The 18,520-nt window shown below is 42.6% G+C and overlaps 1 protein-coding gene across 2 annotated transcripts in view; it reads left to right on the forward strand.

Annotated features, from left to right (window-relative positions):
- The window catches only part of LOC139479118 (protein EFR3 homolog B-like), a 94,385-nt gene that overhangs the window by 41,009 nt on the left and 34,856 nt on the right, over positions 1 to 18,520 (forward strand). For both annotated transcript variants that reach the window (XM_071261884.1, XM_071261885.1), the window contains exons 7-9: positions 362 to 493; positions 12,865 to 12,943; positions 16,940 to 17,204. In XM_071261884.1, the coding sequence (XP_071117985.1) occupies positions 362 to 493; positions 12,865 to 12,943; positions 16,940 to 17,204 (476 nt within the window). The remainder of the gene's footprint in view (positions 1 to 361; positions 494 to 12,864; positions 12,944 to 16,939; positions 17,205 to 18,520) is intronic.

Raw genomic sequence — 18,520 nt, forward strand, 5'->3', positions numbered from 1 at the left:
CTGCTAATATATATATTATCATTTTGAATTGAGTTATCAGCAGTGATAATTTACATATCAATACATCAAACAAAGCAGCACTTGTATAAATGTCACAGTCAGAAGAGACAGAATCTTCGCAAACAGATCTTGAAACTTTATCTTGATCTGTGTTTGTGCAGGTTAGAAGAATATTTAGGTTTCAGTAACATGAATCTGCAGAGAGCATAGAACAAGTTAGCCATATTCCCACTGTTCTAACACAATTCACCATTTGTTAAGCTATCATTCAGTATATAAACATGTCGTATATGTAATAGTTTACCAACATGGTATCATCATTTGTACTTTGGTAACAGAGTTGTTCTCCTTCTCCTGTCAGTGTGTTGAGCCAGGGGGCAGACAGTCCTCGGGATGAGGAGAGTCCCTCCTATGCAGCCGAGACGGTGTTCCGGGACCTGGTGTGTCGGGCTTCCTATGGCTACATCGAGACGGTGCTCAGGCCAGTGTTAATGTGAGTACCTCTGTAGGATGTAGATATATTCTGCAATGTTTTGTTGGGTTCTATTTCATATTAATTCTCTGACATTTCTCAAATGTCATGTCATGTATGCAGTGTTGGACCAGCAGCCAATATAGGCGATTAGCTTTTCGATATTGGTGATGGACAATGTCAGGTAAATTTGCAGACAAAAGCTGACAAGGCTCTTGGGTATGAAGTCTGTGGTTGAAGGGAACATTCACAATTGAAATAAGTGTGCACTGGTTCAGTTTCATCTTGTCGAGTGCATCTGGGGTAGGACTCCTGGAGATGTTTTGCTCAGGAAGTGTCACCTCATGGGATGATATGGTGGGGAAAGTTTCTGAGTGCATTTGATGAGCTGTTACCTTGTGACTGTAGGCACAGTTGGGATAGACAGTGAATATTGATCATTAGCTGCCTCTGAATGAGTGCTGGAGATTAAAGAGGATATCTGGCAGAAATTCTGTCCACTGAGAACATTGGGATGAATCACTAATACATGATGTGTCTTTTCACTTCTGTTACTGGTCTCTCACTGGTTCATCACATACATGTCTCACATAGGTGTTCTCCACTGAGAACATTGGGATGAATCACTAATACATGATGTGTCTTTTGAATGTGTGTGTAAACTTATGCTGGCAAATACTATAATTCAACTCTTGCACTTTGTTATTCCTTTGGATAGCGTCACACATAGGTACACATAGTTGCCATTTCACTTCTGTTACTGGTCTCTCACTGGTTCATCACATACATGTCTCACATGGATATACATAGTTGCCATATCACTTCTGTTACTGGTCTCTCACTGGTTCATCACATACATGTCTCAAATGGGTACACATAGTTGCCATATCACTTCTATTACTGGTCTCTCACTGGTTCATCACATACATGTCTCACATAGGTACACATAGTTGCCATATCACTTCTGTTACTGGTCTCTCACTGGTTCATCTCATACATGTCTCACATAGGTACACATTGTTGCCATATCACTTCTGTTACTGGTCTCTCACTGGTTCATCACATACATGTCTCACATAGGTACACATAGTTGCCATATCACTTCTGTTACTGGTCTCTCACTGGTTCATCACATACATGTCTCAAATGGGTACACATAGTTGCCATTTCACTTCGTTACTGGTCTCTCACTGGTTCATCACATACATGTCTCACATAGGTACACATAGGTACACATAGGTACACATAGTTGCCATTTCACTTCTGTTACTGGTCTCTCACTGGTTCATCACATACATGTCTCACATGGGTACACATTGTTGCCATTTCACTTCGTTACTGGTCTCTCACTGGTTCATCACATACATGTCTCACATAGGTACACATAGGTACACATAGGTACACATAGTTGCCATTTCACTTCTGTTACTGGTCTCTCACTGGTTCATCACTTACATGTCTCACATGGGTACACATAGGTACACATAGGTACACATAGTTGCCATATCACTTCTATTACTGGTCTCTCACTGGTTCATCACATACATGTCTCACATAGGTACACATAGTTGCCATATCACTTCTGTTACTGGTCTCTCACTGGTTCATCACATACATGTCTCAAATGGGTACACATAGTTGCCATTTCACTTCGTTACTGGTCTCTCACTGGTTCATCACATACATGTCTCACATAGGTACACATAGGTACACATAGGTACACATAGTTGCCATTTCACTTCGTTACTGGTCTCTCACTGGTTCATCACTTACATGTCTCACATGGGTACACATAGTTGCCATTTCACTTCGTTACTGGTCTCTCACTGGTTCATCACATACATGTCTCACATAGGTACACATAGGTACACATAGGTACACATAGGTACACATAGTTGCCATTTCACTTCGTTACTGGTCTCTCACTGGTTCATCACATACATGTCTCACATAGGTACACATAGGTACACATAGGTACACATAGTTGCCATCTCACTTCGTTACTGGTCTCTCACTGGTTCATCGCATACATGTCTCACATAGGTACACATTGTTGCCATATCACTTCTGTTACTGGTCTCTCACTGGTTCATCACATACATGTCTCACATGGGTACACATAGTTGCCATATCACTTCTGTTACTGGTCTCTCACTGGTTCATCACATACATGTCTCACATAGGTACACATTGTTGCCATATCACTTCTGTTACTGGTCTCTCACTGGTTCATCACATACATGTCTCAAATGGGTACACATAGTTGCCATATCACTTCTGTTACTGGTCTCTCACTGGTTCATCACATACATGTCTCACATAGGTACACATAGGTACACATAGTTGCCATTTCACTTCTGTTACTGGTATCTCACTGGTTCATCACTTACATGTCTCACATGGGTACACATAGTTGCCATTTCACTTCGTTACTGGTCTCTCACTGGTTCATCACATACATGTCTCACATAGGTACACATAGGTACACATAGTTGCCATTTCACTTCTGTTACTGGTCTTTCACAGGTTCATCACATACATGTCTCACATAGGTACACATAGTTGCCATTTCACTTCGTTACTGGTCTCTCACAGGTTCATCACATACATGTCTCACATGGGTACACATTGTTACCATATCACTTCTGTTACTGGTCTCTCACTGGTTCATCACATACATGTCTCACATAGGTACACATTGTTACCATATCACTTCTGTTACTGGTCTCTCACTGGTTCATCACATACATGTCTCACATGGGTACACATAGTTACTGTGTCATACGGAAAGATGTTAAAAGATTTTGATTGTTTCCCTACCTGTTGCTCGGCATTAAGCGGGTAAAACAAGCACTGTCTGGTTTTGATGCGAATACTGTGTATTAGTGGGGTATCCATGTAAACTGCAAACATGGTATCTCAGTGGGCGAGCACTACAACACACAGACACACACAGACACAGACACACACTGACAGATACACACTGACACAGAAACACACTGACACAATGACACAGATGCACTCTGACACAGACACACACAGGCACTGACACAGACACACACTGATATAGGCAGACACAGACACACTGATACAGGCAGACACACTGACACAGACACACTGAGGCACACACACACACACACACACACACACACACACACACACACACACACACACACACACACACACACACACACTGACACAGACATACTGGCACAGACATATATACTGACATACTGACACAGACACACATTGACACAGACAAAAACTAACACAGACACACACTAATACAGACACACACACTGAAATAGACACAGACACACACTGACACATGCTGACAGACACACGCTGACACAGACACATGCTGACACAGACACACATTGACACAGACAAAAACTAACACAGACACACACTAATACAGACACACACACTGAAATAGACACAGACACACACTGACACATGCTAACAGACACACGCTGACACAGACACATGCTGACACAGACACACATTGACACAGACACACACTAACACAGACACACACACACACAAACACTGATAGACACACACTGACACAGACATACTGGCACAGACATACATTGACACAGACACACACTGACACAGACACACACTGACAAGGACTTACTGGCACAGCCATACATTGACACAGACACACTCTGACACAGACACACACTGACACAGACACAACCCAACACACATGCACGCAAGCACTTAATTCTTTCAATTGTAGTTTCATATTGGTTTGACAGATGATTGAATAATCACTTCCACCACTCTCTGTTGATTTTATAATACTAGTTTGGTGGAACTGACTGTACCAGCTAGGTTACTCTTTACAAACATGTCAAGAGCCAGGACTCATGTCTTGTCTTCAGCACCTGTTATTGCGGTCCACTCAATCATGTTTATGCCGTCACTAATCACCCTCATACACCAGCATTACTAACATACACGGACTGACAAACAAACCAATTTCATGATTTCATGCCTGGTCAGAAGACAATTGTGCTCCAGCTATATCATGCAGCCAGGGCCCCATGCCATTACATCTTCCTCAGCCCTGTTCTCTGTTGGGCTGGATGGCGTAATGACAGACTGCATTCCTAGGGGCTATGAGTCACAAGGTTGAATTAGGTTCACTCCAGCTCCCGTGGGTCTCCTTTCTCTCAGCCTGTACTACCTGTGTCTTGGTCAATATCGGCCTGCTGACAACACATACTCTCTTCCACACTTCCTCAGACACATGGGATTGCCGAGAAGACTCAATCTATACCAAATGCTTGCTGATTAGTCTTTAACATGCTTGATCAAAAATCAATAAACTTTTATTCATTTCCAAATTGCTAGGAGAAATTAAGAGTAAGGTAAAAATGCCTGCCTCTTTTACTGAGAAAATTTGATTACATCCAAACGTAAAGATTCTATATAGGCTGAACAAGACACCTCTAAGCCGGAAATGAAGTCACTTAAACTTTGAAAGGTAATTGCATAGTGGCACTTTGATGTATTCAGTTGTAAGAAACAAAAGAAATCGTGAATACATATGTAACCGATGCAGAATTGATCTGTGTCACAGAATTCTTGAAAGCCTTATACTTTCTGATATAACTGACACATAACAGGGATTTACCAGATGTGAAATCTCTGTATCCTATACCCATACAGAAATGGATGCAAAAAAAATAATACAGAGTGCATCCTCTTGGTCAGACTTGTTTTGTGAATGTTTAGAAATGAATGCTGCTATTTCATAACTTGGGTACCACTTAAAGTTAATTTTTTTACATAATTGACCGCACACACACACGCACGCACGCACGCACGCACGCACGCACACACACACACACACAGAGCCATGGTCTTTGTTGATTTAATTTTGTTCAGACAGTAGACTTTAGTGTTAGTGTTATTTTTTTGTCCTTATTTACACATGAAATATTGCTGCTAACTTCAACCGTTTTTTTATGGTCTGTCTTTATTGACATTTTAAACTGTTAACTGCTACAGTGCCATGATACCTTTTTTACATTTCTGTGGGACCTCCATTTTGTAAATAGGGACCCGAGTTTGATAACTTGGTACCCTTATAATTCAAGGCTTTCAGTCCCCTAGACCTCCAAATATATCAGACAGGTAAATCCCTGACAATCACCAGAAGCCCAGTCATTCATATGCCATGCCAGGATTTTGGGGTAGGCTAGTGTTTAAAGCGTCATCACGCTGAAGACCCAGGTTCAATTCCCAACATGGGTAAGATATGTGAAACCCATTTCTTGTGTGCCCCCTCGGGATACTGCTGGAATATTGCTAAAATCTGTGTAGAACCTCACTCGCTCACTCATATGTCCTGCCTCTACCTAATTTGGTTTCTACTGTTTAATTTTGCTTGTGACTGAAAATTCACAATTATACAATCACATATCTTGCATTTCTGGTCCTGTCTGAAGACCAAGAAGTAATTTGCCCTGATTAGCAATACTACTTATCATGCTTATACCATGTGCAACACAATCCCATCATGTCATGGCATTTACATCATCTTGAAGTTCTCACATTGCTAGTTCCACCATGACCAGTGGCCTATCAGATATTGTCATGTCTGTAGGCAGGAATGGAAAAATCTATAAGATATAATGAGATATATGAGCATCGAGACATTAAATATTGGCAGGCAGAAATGAAGCGGTCCCTTTCACTGGGTTCATTCAGAGACCGAAGTTCAGCAATAAACATGTGTTCATATCGCTGAACAAACTGTCAAACTTAGCCGTCATTTTGGAGTTGCTTAAAGGCAGGATCAGGGTTCAGTTCCACAGAGATATATACACCAGGACTGTCATAAGTCTGTGTTCCAGTATCAGAGTTCAGATCATCTTAGCACTACAATCTCTGGAGGTTTCTCACTGCTTTAAAACTGGAATTGTTTTGTATTTTATCAAGCAACATGAATAGAAGGCATTATTGATTAGTTCAATAAACACTGAAAGTGATTTGTCGCCTGAGTTAACGAGAGCACACAGTTAAATCAAAACACACACCTGTTGGACCTCCGGCCATTTGTCTCCTTCCCTATGGGCTGCCAAGATACCGTACTCACAGCTGGCATCTCATGCTGTGTGAGTGCTGGCTATTTTTTCCCCCTTTTACATCGATGGTTTGTTTAGTAAAGGAAAACATGAGTAAAAGGATCTATTTTTCATTTGTAGGCCCAATCAGTTCATTATCTGGTTTTAGAGAATTTTTCACTAAAACATATAAAGACAGAAAAGTAAGAAACAAACAATAAGTAAATGGTCAATAGAGCAGTGATGGGTTATTATGATGGCTGTACTTGCTGGATCCAAGACTTGGGTAATGGTGGTCTTACTTGTAATATAGACATGGTCTAATGGATAGAGCGTCTGACTGGGGAGCGGACGGACAGGGGTTCGATCCTGGGATTTTATAGTATATTCCAGTCATATTTGCTATGTAATGTGTTATAATATTCTGGGGATTTTATTCAAACAACTTCCATATGTAAAATCAAATGACAAATGTTTTCTTTATATTCCAGAGGATTGAACATGCAACCTTCGTATCTGTAGCCCAGTAAGTGTACCACTAGGCTACAGAGGCGTTGATAAATCACAATGTCTTTTCAAGAACTATAGACCAGCAACAGACATTTTACGCCTGTTTCCTAAAGTTCAAGGAAAGTCTGTTTGAAACATAAAACTGTTGATAAATGGGTTTTTTAAGTTTCTTTTTTTCGGTTCATAAGTTAGATAAAACACTTCCCCTAGGGTTTTTATGATATTAAAAACCCTTATCCTTGGGATAATACTTCAGGGCTGATGCCCCTCGGCTTAATCCCACAGATGTGGGTCTTATATATCATAAATACCCTCGGACATGCTTTATCCTACACTTAAAATATCCTGGAAAAGCACTGGAATTTGTTTTACAGTTCTTGAAAAGTGCTAGATTGTGAACAAAATCTGTATAATAAAATTGCAACTGAAAATTATTATTGATCAAGTTTTAATGCGTTGTTGACTTCTTGTCGCTTACACCATGTAAAGAAAGAAAGTCTTCTGCTAATTTTATTGTGCATTGCATTACTGAATATAGTGTTATTAGCATTATCATGAGCAGCACTTGAAACTCTAGACTGGTTCCTGTTCCTGCGGACCGCCTCCGTAGTCTAGTGGTAGAGCGTCCGCCCGGAGAGCGGAAGGTCCGGGGTTCGATCCCCAGCCGTGTCATACCAAAAGATGTTAAAAGATGGTACTTGTTGTTACCCTGTCTGGCGCTCGGCATTAAGGGGCTAAAACAAGTGATATAATCTCGGACGTGACGTGTAAACCCCATTTCACCTCACCTCCCGTTCCTGCGACAGACCAAACAGAGGGTCTGGGAACCAGTCAAATTGTGTTTACATCATGGGGAAGTGTGTTTCTAATCTCACATGTGTTTCAAAGTACTAGTGGGTGCATGAAACAAAAGACAGAAACAAGGCATGGCGTTACTGCTGAAGGAAGGAAATTGATATTGGTGTGATGGGATAAACTGTGACACACAGACAAAGCAGTCGTCACCAGGAAAACTGTCAGTCGTTGTTGGGATTAAATTTACAGTATTTGGGGCATGGTTAATCAGGAAAAAAGGGCTTGAAAAGTGCCTTTAAAGCAATTTGATTTAGTGTCTGAATGGCATTACCAAGGACAAAATGGAAAAGTTTTCAAAACCTGGACCATGCAATTAGACATTTTGGCAGCCACACCGGCAGTCAGACTGTCAAGCAATAAGACATTGTGGCAGCCATACAAGCAGTCAGACTGTCAAGCAATTAGACATTCTGGCAGCCACACCAGCAGTCAGACTGTCAAGCAATAAGACATTGTGGCAGCCACACCAGCAGTCAGCCTGTCAAGCAATAAGACATTGTGGCAGCCACACCAGCAGTCAGCCTGTCAAGCAATTAGACAGTCAGTAAGACAGTCAAGCAATTAGATAATTTGTCAGCCACACCGGCAGTAAGCCTGTCAAGCAATTAGACAGTCAGTCAGACTGTCAAGCAGCCACACAGGCATTCAGACTGTCAAGCAGCCACACAGGCACTCAGACTGTCAAGCAGCCACACAGGCAGTCAGACTGTCAAGCAGCCACACAGGCAGTCAGACTGTCAAGCAGCCACACAGACAGTCAGACTGCCAAGCAATTAGACATTCAGGCAGCCACACAGGCAGTCAGACAGTCAAGCAATGAGACAGACAGTCAGACAGTCAAGCAATTAGACATTCAGGCAGCCACACAGGCAGTCAGGCTGTCAAGCAATAAGACATTGTGGCAGCCATACAAGCAGTCAGACTGTCAAGCAATTAGACATTCTGGCAGCCACACCAGCAGTCAGACTGTCAAGCAATAAGACATTGTGGCAGCCACACCAGCAGTCAGCCTGTCAAGCAATTAGACAGTCAGTAAGACAGTCAAGCAATTAGATAATTTGTCAGCCACACCGGCAGTAAGCCTGTCAAGCAATTAGACAGTCAGTCAGACTGTCAAGCAGCCACACAGGCACTCAGACTGTCAAGCAGCCACACAGGCACTCAGACTGTCAAGCAGCCACACAGGCAGTCAGACTGTCAAGCAGCCACACAGGCAGTCAGACTGTCAAGCAGCCACACAGACAGTCAGACTGCCAAGCAATTAGACATTCAGGCAGCCACACAGGCAGTCAGACAGTCAAGCAATGAGACAGACAGTCAGACAGTCAAGCAATTAGACATTCGGGCAGCCACACAGGCAGTCAGGCTGTCAAACTATTAGACAGACAGTCAGACAGTCAAGCAATCAGACAGTCATACTGTCCAGAAATTAGACATTCAGGCAGCCACACAGACAGTCAGACTGTCAAGCAATTAGACAGACAGTCAGACTGTCAAGCAGCCACACAGGCAGTCAGACTGTTAAGCAGCCACACAGGCAGTCAGACTGTCAAGCAGCTGTCAAGCGATCAGTCAGACTGTCAAACAATTAGACATTCAGGCAGCCACACAGGCACTCAGACTGTCAAACGATCAGACAGACAGTCAGACTGTCAAGCAGCCACACAGGCAGTCAGACTGTCAAGCAATCAGACAGACAGTCAGACTGTCAAACAATTAGACATTCAGGCAGGCACATAGGCAGTCAGACTGTCGAGCAATTAGACAGACAGTCGGACAGTCAAGTAATTAGACATTCAGGCAGCCACACAGGGAGTCAGACTGTAAGCAATTAGACATTCAGGCAGCCACACAGGCAATCAGACTGTTGAGCAATTAGACAGACAGTCAGACAGTCAAGTAATTAGACATTCAGGCAGCCACATAGGCAGTCAGACAGTCAAGCAATTCGACAACAGACAGGGACACAGGCAGTCAGACTGTAAACAATTAGACAGACAGCCATACTGTCAAGCAATTACACATTCAGACAGGCACACATGGAGTCAGACTGTCAAGCAATGAGGCAATCAGACTGTCAAGCAAATAGACATTCAGGCAGGCACACAGGCAGTTGGACAGACGGTCAGACTGTCAAGCAATTAGACATTCGGGCAGCCACACAGGCAGTCAGACATTAAGCAACTAGACAGACAGTCAAACCTTCAGCTAATAAGGCAGGAACACTAAGCTAGTCATACTGTCAAGCAATTAGACATTCAGGCAGCCACACAGGCTGTTAGACTGTCAAGCAGTCAGTCAGACAGTCAATCAATTAGAGAGTCAGTCAGGCACATAGGCAGTCAGACAGTCAGGCAGTCAGTCAGACAGTCAATCAATTAGAGAATCAGTCAGGCACACAGGGAGTTGGACAGACAGTCAGACTGTCAAGCAATTAGACATACGGGCAGCCACACAGGCAGTCAGACATTAAGCAACTAGACAGACAGTCAAGCCTTCGGCTAATAAGGCAGGCACACTAAGCTAGTCATACTGTCAAGCAGTAAGACATTCAGGCAGCCACACAGGCTGTTAGACTGTCAAGCAATTAGACATTCAGGCAGCCACAAAGTCCAGCAAGTAGACATTCGGGCAGACACACGGGCAGTCAGACACTCTGACAGTCAAGCAATTAGAGAGTCAGTCAGGCACATGGGCAGTCAGACAGTCAATCAATTAGACAGACAGGCAGGTGCACAGGCAGTCAGACAGTCAGGCAGTCAAGCAGACAGTCAAGCAATTAGAGAGTCAGTCAGGCACACAGGCGGTCAGGTATCCAGACGATCTGACACATCGAGTGATAAATTATTAAGTGGATTATTGCAAGAAAACCCCTTATTACAATTTTGAGAAAGGTGTGTGAAGGATGGCAGTATCACTGTTAGTTTGGGGCGGTGGGGTAGCCTGGTGGTTAAAGTGTTCGCTTGTCACGCCGAAGACCCAGATTCGATTACACACATGGATACAATGTGTGAAGTCCATTTCCGGTGTCCCCTGCCGTGATATTGCTGGAATATTGTTAAGCAGCGTAAAACCATACTCACTCACTCACTCACTGTTAGTTTGATGTAGAATTTAACTGCATTTTCCAACAAGTCTTTAGAGACTGTCAACAACAAAGACTGGTAAAAGAACATGGTCAGTATTGTCTTGCCACAAAAGGTGCCTGCTGCAATGGGCGATGTGTTACGGACCTGTTAATGTTGTGAAGGCCATAATCAGGGCAATATGATGAAATTGACAGTTGCTGCAGGAGGGGAGTCAATCAATAACACAATCAATAACTTCCTTGTCCATTCCATCTCTTAATCATTTGGGTAAATCTCATGCTAGAGTTCTATCCGTGGATGATTGATGTGTGCCAGTACTTGAGCCAGTGAAATCTGAAGCGACCTTCATTGCGATCTATTGAAGAAATATAAGGTGGGAGGGTTTTAATGATCCTGCCAGCTTTTATTTTGTGACAATCTATTGTTGGCACAGTGACAGAATGTGAACAGCAAGGCTTGTGTGCAGACACACTCCCTTGTCATCAGGAATTAAATATACAGTGGAAACCTTTTAATCCAAACCCTGGTAGCTTTGAAACCTGGTTTTGAACTATTAATGTTGGGACATCTATATATAACAAGAGTAGCGTTTCTATGTAGCCACGCTGAGTTAATCTGGACATATGCTAATCTAGATGTTTCCAGACAGTTGTGTCCAGAATAAGGGGGAATGTTTCCCAGTCTGTTAGTTTCCATGAACCCAATACCTTCACCATATGTTGATGGATCCCAGTCTCTCCTGGTCCCCACGCATCAGACAGGTGACATGTTTGGAAGACTGTATACAATCAGGCGATGCAACAAGATATTGATGCATCGGTTGCTTGCAATATGTTTCATCCAATACAATCCATATCAGTATGATCTTGCTGAACCAGTTTTTAAGAAGAACCTTTTTAAATGGACTCAGTGTTTGAAATAATTTAAAAACCCAACATGACAGATGGGCAGGTAAACCATAAGTGTTGCCTGCCCATCTTCAATGTTACCTGTCCGCACTCAGACATTATTGATATTGAAAAAACACAAAAAATAAGAGACAAATCGCATCTTGATTCAGTTGATATAATGCTGACAATTACTATGATAAAACTGAAGATGTAAATTGGCTTCAAATTATGTGCCAGACTTTCAGGCAGGTAGAGGAAAATGTCTTGCAGCCTGACAGGCAGGCAGTTATTTCGGACACTGACTGGACTCCTTAATAATGTGCTACAATGTACTATGTATAGTATAAACTAGGTACAAAAACCAAGTGCAATAGCATCTCAAACAAACCAAAATAGCAATGTGAAATATGGATCCATGTACATGTGCAATGAGTGTGCAAAATTAGGATACCAGTTTATAATGAGGTGAAACAACATCCTCCCTCACATGAGGTATTTGATTTTTTATATATTTTTTTTAACAAAGTAAGAAAGGATCAACATTTCATGACATTGCCTGTAAAATTGTTATAACTTTTCAATATTTGCATTTTAATAATTGTCAAAGTCCAAGTTTGCCAGTGTTCTTAACTTCCTGGGAAGCAAAATGATGCAGAGTATGTCCTTGTGTGTCCATTGTCATGATATGTTGCTCCATTAGAACAAGATTTTGACGTTGTCTGACATTTCTTTAGTGTCTCTGAATGGGCTTGGTGAATAGGTGTATAGTGTTCACATTATCAACCACTGTATTGCCTGGTCCAGATTTGATTATTTATGAGCCAGCATCGTATTGCTGGAATATTGCTCATCATCATCATCATCATCATCATCATCATCATCATCATCAACAACAACAACAACGAAAACAACGAAAACAAAAAAAACAATGAATTCATCAACTACAACAATGAATTTGTATGTTTCAGTCATTTCGACAATCACAAGCTTTGGAGTCCCAATGTGTTTGCCATCAAGTGCTTCAAGATTATCATGTACTCCGTGCAGGTAAGGCAGTTATAGTGACACATTTCTGTGTATAGTCTCATAAAATATCAAGGTGCAAATTGTGTCCCTTAGCTATGTCAAGTTCTGCTGGTCATGGGTTAAAATCACAGAATGATCGCTTTCCTTGTTTTTTTTGCTTGTGACTTTCTGCACTCATTACACTTACATTCAGTGATGTTACATATGGTCAAGTATGTTCAGAAAGAGTGAAGTACAACTTGCTAGATTGTTGTGGGGCAGTAATGTGTCTTTAGTGATGGATTGCTTGGAAATGAGACATGGAGTTACTGAGCTAGAAAGAGCAATAACTGACTGTCTGTAGTGGCTGAGAGGAGTTCTATAAACATCTTGATAATGACATTTAATAACATATACATTTCCTGAGGTGCAGACTCTCATCTGCATCTCCCAGGGCAGCAGGGAGATAGGTTGTCACAGGGAAGGTATGTGTCCTGGCCCGACAGTGTTTGTGTAATGGAGGACACGCAGGGAGCAGCTTGCTGACAGTAATTACTGGCTGCCTCAACACTGACCGGTGGCCGTCTCCACTTGCCTGGGGTCATGTGGCACAATCTCCTTATGGAGATGCTTGCTAATGATGTCATTACACGCACATTGGTGACTGCCAGCCATGCTGTTATATCTGTGGGACATTGGTGCCATATCGGTGGCTGTCTGATTAGAGTGATCACAACACCATGTTCTCCCAGATACAGGTTCAGTAGTTCAACAGGTCAGTCTAGCAATGCAGTACAAAACATGTGTTGTGTTAACTGAACTGTACAAGGCTGATGGCTTGAGAAATGTATGTGTATGACTGGGTACAGTTACAGAACACTGGCATAGGTGTGTATCCCATATCATTACTCACAGGGGGGAAGTGACAGGTGGGTAGATGCTAAAATGGTTTTGTCACATGTGTGTCATACAAGTTTAACTCATTTGGATTGGATAAGTCGCTATGGTCACACATAAAAGGTTATTCCGGAACTCGTTTGAATTTCTTGAAAATGAGATCTTCAAGATTATAATTCAAATAACCAAACAAGCTTGAAATTCACCTCTGTAGTCTAGTGGATAGAGGGTCTGCCCAGAGAGAGGAAGGTTGGTGGTTAGACACCACAGACAGTCAGTTATTGCTCTTTCTAGCTCAGTAACTCCAGTGTCAGGCATTGATGTGGGGCTTGTGGTGTTGCAGTGTCAGGTGTGATGTTAGGGTTGGGTGATGTTGCAGTGTCAGGTATTGATGTTAGGCTTGGGTGATGTTGCAGTGTCAGGTATTGATGTTGGGCTTGTGATGTTGCAGTGTCAGGTGTGATGTTAGGCTTGGGTGATGTTGCAGTGTCAGGTATTGATGTTGGGCTTGTGATGTTGCAGTGTCAGGTATTGATGTTGGGCTTGGGTGATGTGGCAGTATCAGGTATGATGTTAGGCTTGGGTGATGTTGCAGTGTCAGGTATTGATGTTCGGCTTGTGATGTTGCAGTGTCAGGCATTGATGTTGGGCTTGGGTGATGTTGCAGTGTCAGGTATGATGTTAGGCTTGGGTGATGTTGCAGTGTCAGGTATTGATGTTAGGCTTGGGTGGTGTTGCAGTGTCAGGTATTGATGTTGGGCTTGGGTGATGTTGCAGTGTCAGGTATTGATGTTAGGCTTGGGTGATGTTGCAGTATCAGGTATTGATGTTGGGCTGTGGTGATGTTTCAGTGTCAGGTGTGATGTTAGGCTTGGGTGATGTTGCAGTGTCAGGTATTGATGTTGGGCTTGTGTGATGTTGCAGTGTCAGGTATTGATGTTAGGCTTGGGTGATGTTGCAGTGTCAGGTGTTGATGTTGGGCTTGTGATGTTGCAGTGTCAGGTGTGATGTTAGGCTTGTGATGTTGCAGTGTCAGGTGTGATGTTAAGGGGTGAAGTTGGAATGTCAGTTGATGATGTACTCTCTTGTTTTGATGTTGTGGGCTCAGGCGTTGCTGTAAGACTGGTGATGTTGCAGTGTCAGGTGTGATGTTGGGCTTGTGATGTTGCAGTGTCAGGTGTGATGTTAGACTTGGGTGATGTTGCAGTGTCAGGTATAGATGTGAGGTTTTGGTGATGTTGCAGTGTCAGGCATTGATGTTGAGCTTGTGATGTTGCAGTGTCAGGTGTGATGTTAGGCTTGTGATGTTGCAGTGTCAGGTGTGATGTTAGGCTTGTGTGATGTTGCAGTGTCAGGCATTGATGTTGGGCTTGTGGTGTTGCAGTGTCAGGTGTGATGTAAGGCTTGGGTGATGTTGCAGTGTCAGGTTTTGATGTTAGGCTTGGGTGATGTTGCAGTGTCAGGTATTGATGTTAGGCTTGTGATGTTGCAGTGGCAGGTGTGATGTTAGGCTTGGGTGATGTTGCAGTGTCAGGTATTGATGTTGGGCTTGGGTGATGTTGCAGTGTCAGGTATTGATGTTAGGCTTGGGTGATGTGGCAGTATCAGGTATGATGTTAGGCTTGAGTGATGTTGCAGTGTCAGGTATTGATGTTAGGCTTTGGTGATGTTGCAGTGTCAGGCATTGATGTTGGGCTTGTGATGTTGCAGTGTCAGGTATTGATGTTGGGCTTGTGATGTTGCAATGTCAGATATGATGTTAGGCTTGGGAGATGTTGCAGTGTCAGGTATTGATGTTAGGCTTGGGTGATGTTGCAGTGTCAGGTATTGATGTTAGGCTTTGGTGATGTTGCAGTGTCAGGTATTGATGTTGGGCTTTGGTGATGTTGCAGTGTCAGGCATTGATGTTGGGCTTGTGATGTTGCAGTGTCAAGTATTGATGTTGGGCTTGTGATGTTGCAGTGTCAGGTGTGATGTTAGGCTTGGGTGATGTTGCAGTATCAGGTATGATGTTAGGCTTGGGTGATGTTGCAGTGTCAGGTATTGATGTTAGGCTTGGGTGGTGTTGCAGTGTCAGGTATTGATGTTGGGCTTGTGATGTTGCAGTGTCAGGTATTGATGTTAGGCTTGTGATGTTGCAGTGTCAGGTATTGATGTTGGGCTTGTGATGTTGCAGTGTCAGGTGTGATGTTAGACTTGGGTGATGTTGCAATGTCAGGTGTTGATGTTAAGCTGGTGCTGTTGCAGTGTCAGGTGTGATGTTGGGCTTGTTATATTGCAATGTCAGGTGTTGCTGTAAGACTGGTGATGTTGCAGTGTCAGGTATTGATGTTAGGCTTGGGTGATGTGGCAGTGTCAGGTATTGATGTTAGGCTTTGGTGATGTTGCAGTGTCAGGCATTGATGTTGGGCTTGTGATGTTGCAGTGTCAAGTATTGATGTTCGGCTTGTGATGTTGCAGTGTCAGGTGTGATGTTAGGCTTGGGTGATGTTGCAGTATCAGGTATGATGTTAGGCTTGGGTGATGTTGCAGTGTCAGGTATTGATGTTAGGCTTGGGTGGTGTTGCAGTGTCAGGTATTGATGTTGGGCTTGTGATGTTGCAGTGTCAGGTATTGATGTTAGGCTTGTGATGTTGCAGTGTCAGGTATTGATGTTGGGCTTGTGATGTTGCAGTGTCAGGTGTGATGTTAGACTTGGGTGATGTTGCAATGTCAGGTGTTGATGTTAAGCTGGTGCTGTTGCAGTGTCAGGTGTGATGTTGGGCTTGTTATATTGCAATGTCAGGTGTTGATGTAACACTGGTAATGTTGCAGTGTCAGGTATTGATGTTAGGCTTGGGTGATGTGGCAGTGTCAGGTGTGATGTTATCATGTTAGGCTGGTGATGTTGCAATGTCAGGTGTTGATGTAACACTGGTGATGTTGCAGTGTCAGGTGTGATGTTGGGCTTGGGTGATGTTGCAGTGTCAGGTGTGATGTTAGGCTTGGGTGATGTTGCAGTGTCAGGTATTGATGTTAGGCTTTGGTGATGTTGCAGTGTCAGGCATTGATGTTGGGCTTGTGATGTTGCAGTGTCAGGTGTGATGTTAGGCTGGTGATGTTGCAATGTCAGGTGTTGATGTTAAGTTGGTGCTGTTGCAGGCTCAGTATGGCTACCTGGTGATCCAGAGTCTGTTGAAGCACCTGGACAAGCATGTGAAGAGTGACCCCTATGTGAAGGTGGGCATCATTGGCGTGCTGTTTGAGTCAGTTCTTATTGCTGCCGGAGGCTCTATAGGTCCATCAGTACTGGAGGTCTTCAACAACCTACTGCGACACCTTAGAATTTCCGTTGACAACAAGAGCCATGACACACACAAACGTACATCCGAGAAGAAGTTTGAGGAAGCCATTATAAACACTATAGGTGAGTTACACTGATTTTGCTTGAGACAAGTGGTATTTTGACATTTCCTTTCAGTGTTATAACCAAATCTTGACAATCAGTCTGTGGCCTAAAAAAATGAGACCTCCTCTGTAGTCTAGTGGTAGAGCATCTCCTTGGAGAGCAGAAGGTCCGGGGTTCGATCCCCAGCCATGTCATACCAAAAGATGTTACTTGTTGTTAGCCTGTCTGGGGCAAAAACAAGGACTGGTTGGCTCGGAGTCAGTATACTGTGTCTGAGTGGGGTGTTCATGTTAAACTGCGGCATGGTATCTCAGTGTACTAGCACTATAAATCTGCATCAGTTCGGACTAGTACAAGCGGCCACACACAAACACATGCATGCACATTGCTATATAAATGCAATAATTTTGGACGCGATGTTCAACACAATTTCACCTCACCTCACCTAAAAGACCAATTCTTAAATCTCTTGGTCTTGGCTATGCACTGTATTTTCCATACTGACATCTGTTGAGAATAATCCATTAGCTGCACATGTTATATGTCTACATATTTTTGAGCTTTACAAAATTGTTGAGGTTGTTTTTGAAAAATTCATGATCTTGTTATTGTTCATACTGATGTGGTAAGAAAAAACCCAGAATGAAAACAGGACATTTCAGACAATTTTATTGATAACACTCAGGATCATGATATCATACAGAAGTTACCATCAACACAAACTGTACTTTACTTCTCAAGCTAGGACCTGACCAGCAGTGTCTGTTCTTCTTAAATTTTCTTGGGGTCACTTGGACCCCTTCATCATAAAATTTGGGGTCCCAAACGAAAATGGAGGGGTCCAATTTATAGCATTATAACATAACATTAACAACAGAACACAGTGTTTGTGAAAAATCAGAAATCTTTTCGCAACTGCAAAATATCAACAAACAGGCGAAGTGAGAGAAAGGTTCACATCAGGGCACATCCTGCTCTCATGACCAAGAGGTTTACAAACAATTTCTTAAAATGGAAATTTGATATTAATGAATATTTTAACACAAAATTATCCATGTTAATGTCTAACTTTGTAAATGAAAAGGCAGTACACGGGTTATCAGCCATTGGTAAGGGGTCATAGGGACAGACATTTGTTGAATGTTTTTATCTGGATCTACCAATGATTTGAAGTTTATGGATTCAGTCAAGTTCAATGGCTGTTCTGATGCTATTGTACTGAGTAGTGAGTTCATGTCGTAACTGTGACAATGATCAATGAGTCATGACATAATAGGCATATCAAACGTTTTTTAGTAAGAGTGTGTTCAGGATCCAGCATTTTCTTGATAAAT

The sequence above is a fragment of the Haliotis cracherodii genome, unplaced genomic scaffold, assembly GCF_022045235.1.
Source record: "Haliotis cracherodii isolate W230 unplaced genomic scaffold, xgHalCrac1.p SCAF_4, whole genome shotgun sequence".
NCBI classification, from domain to species: Eukaryota; Metazoa; Mollusca; class Gastropoda; order Lepetellida; family Haliotidae; genus Haliotis; species Haliotis cracherodii.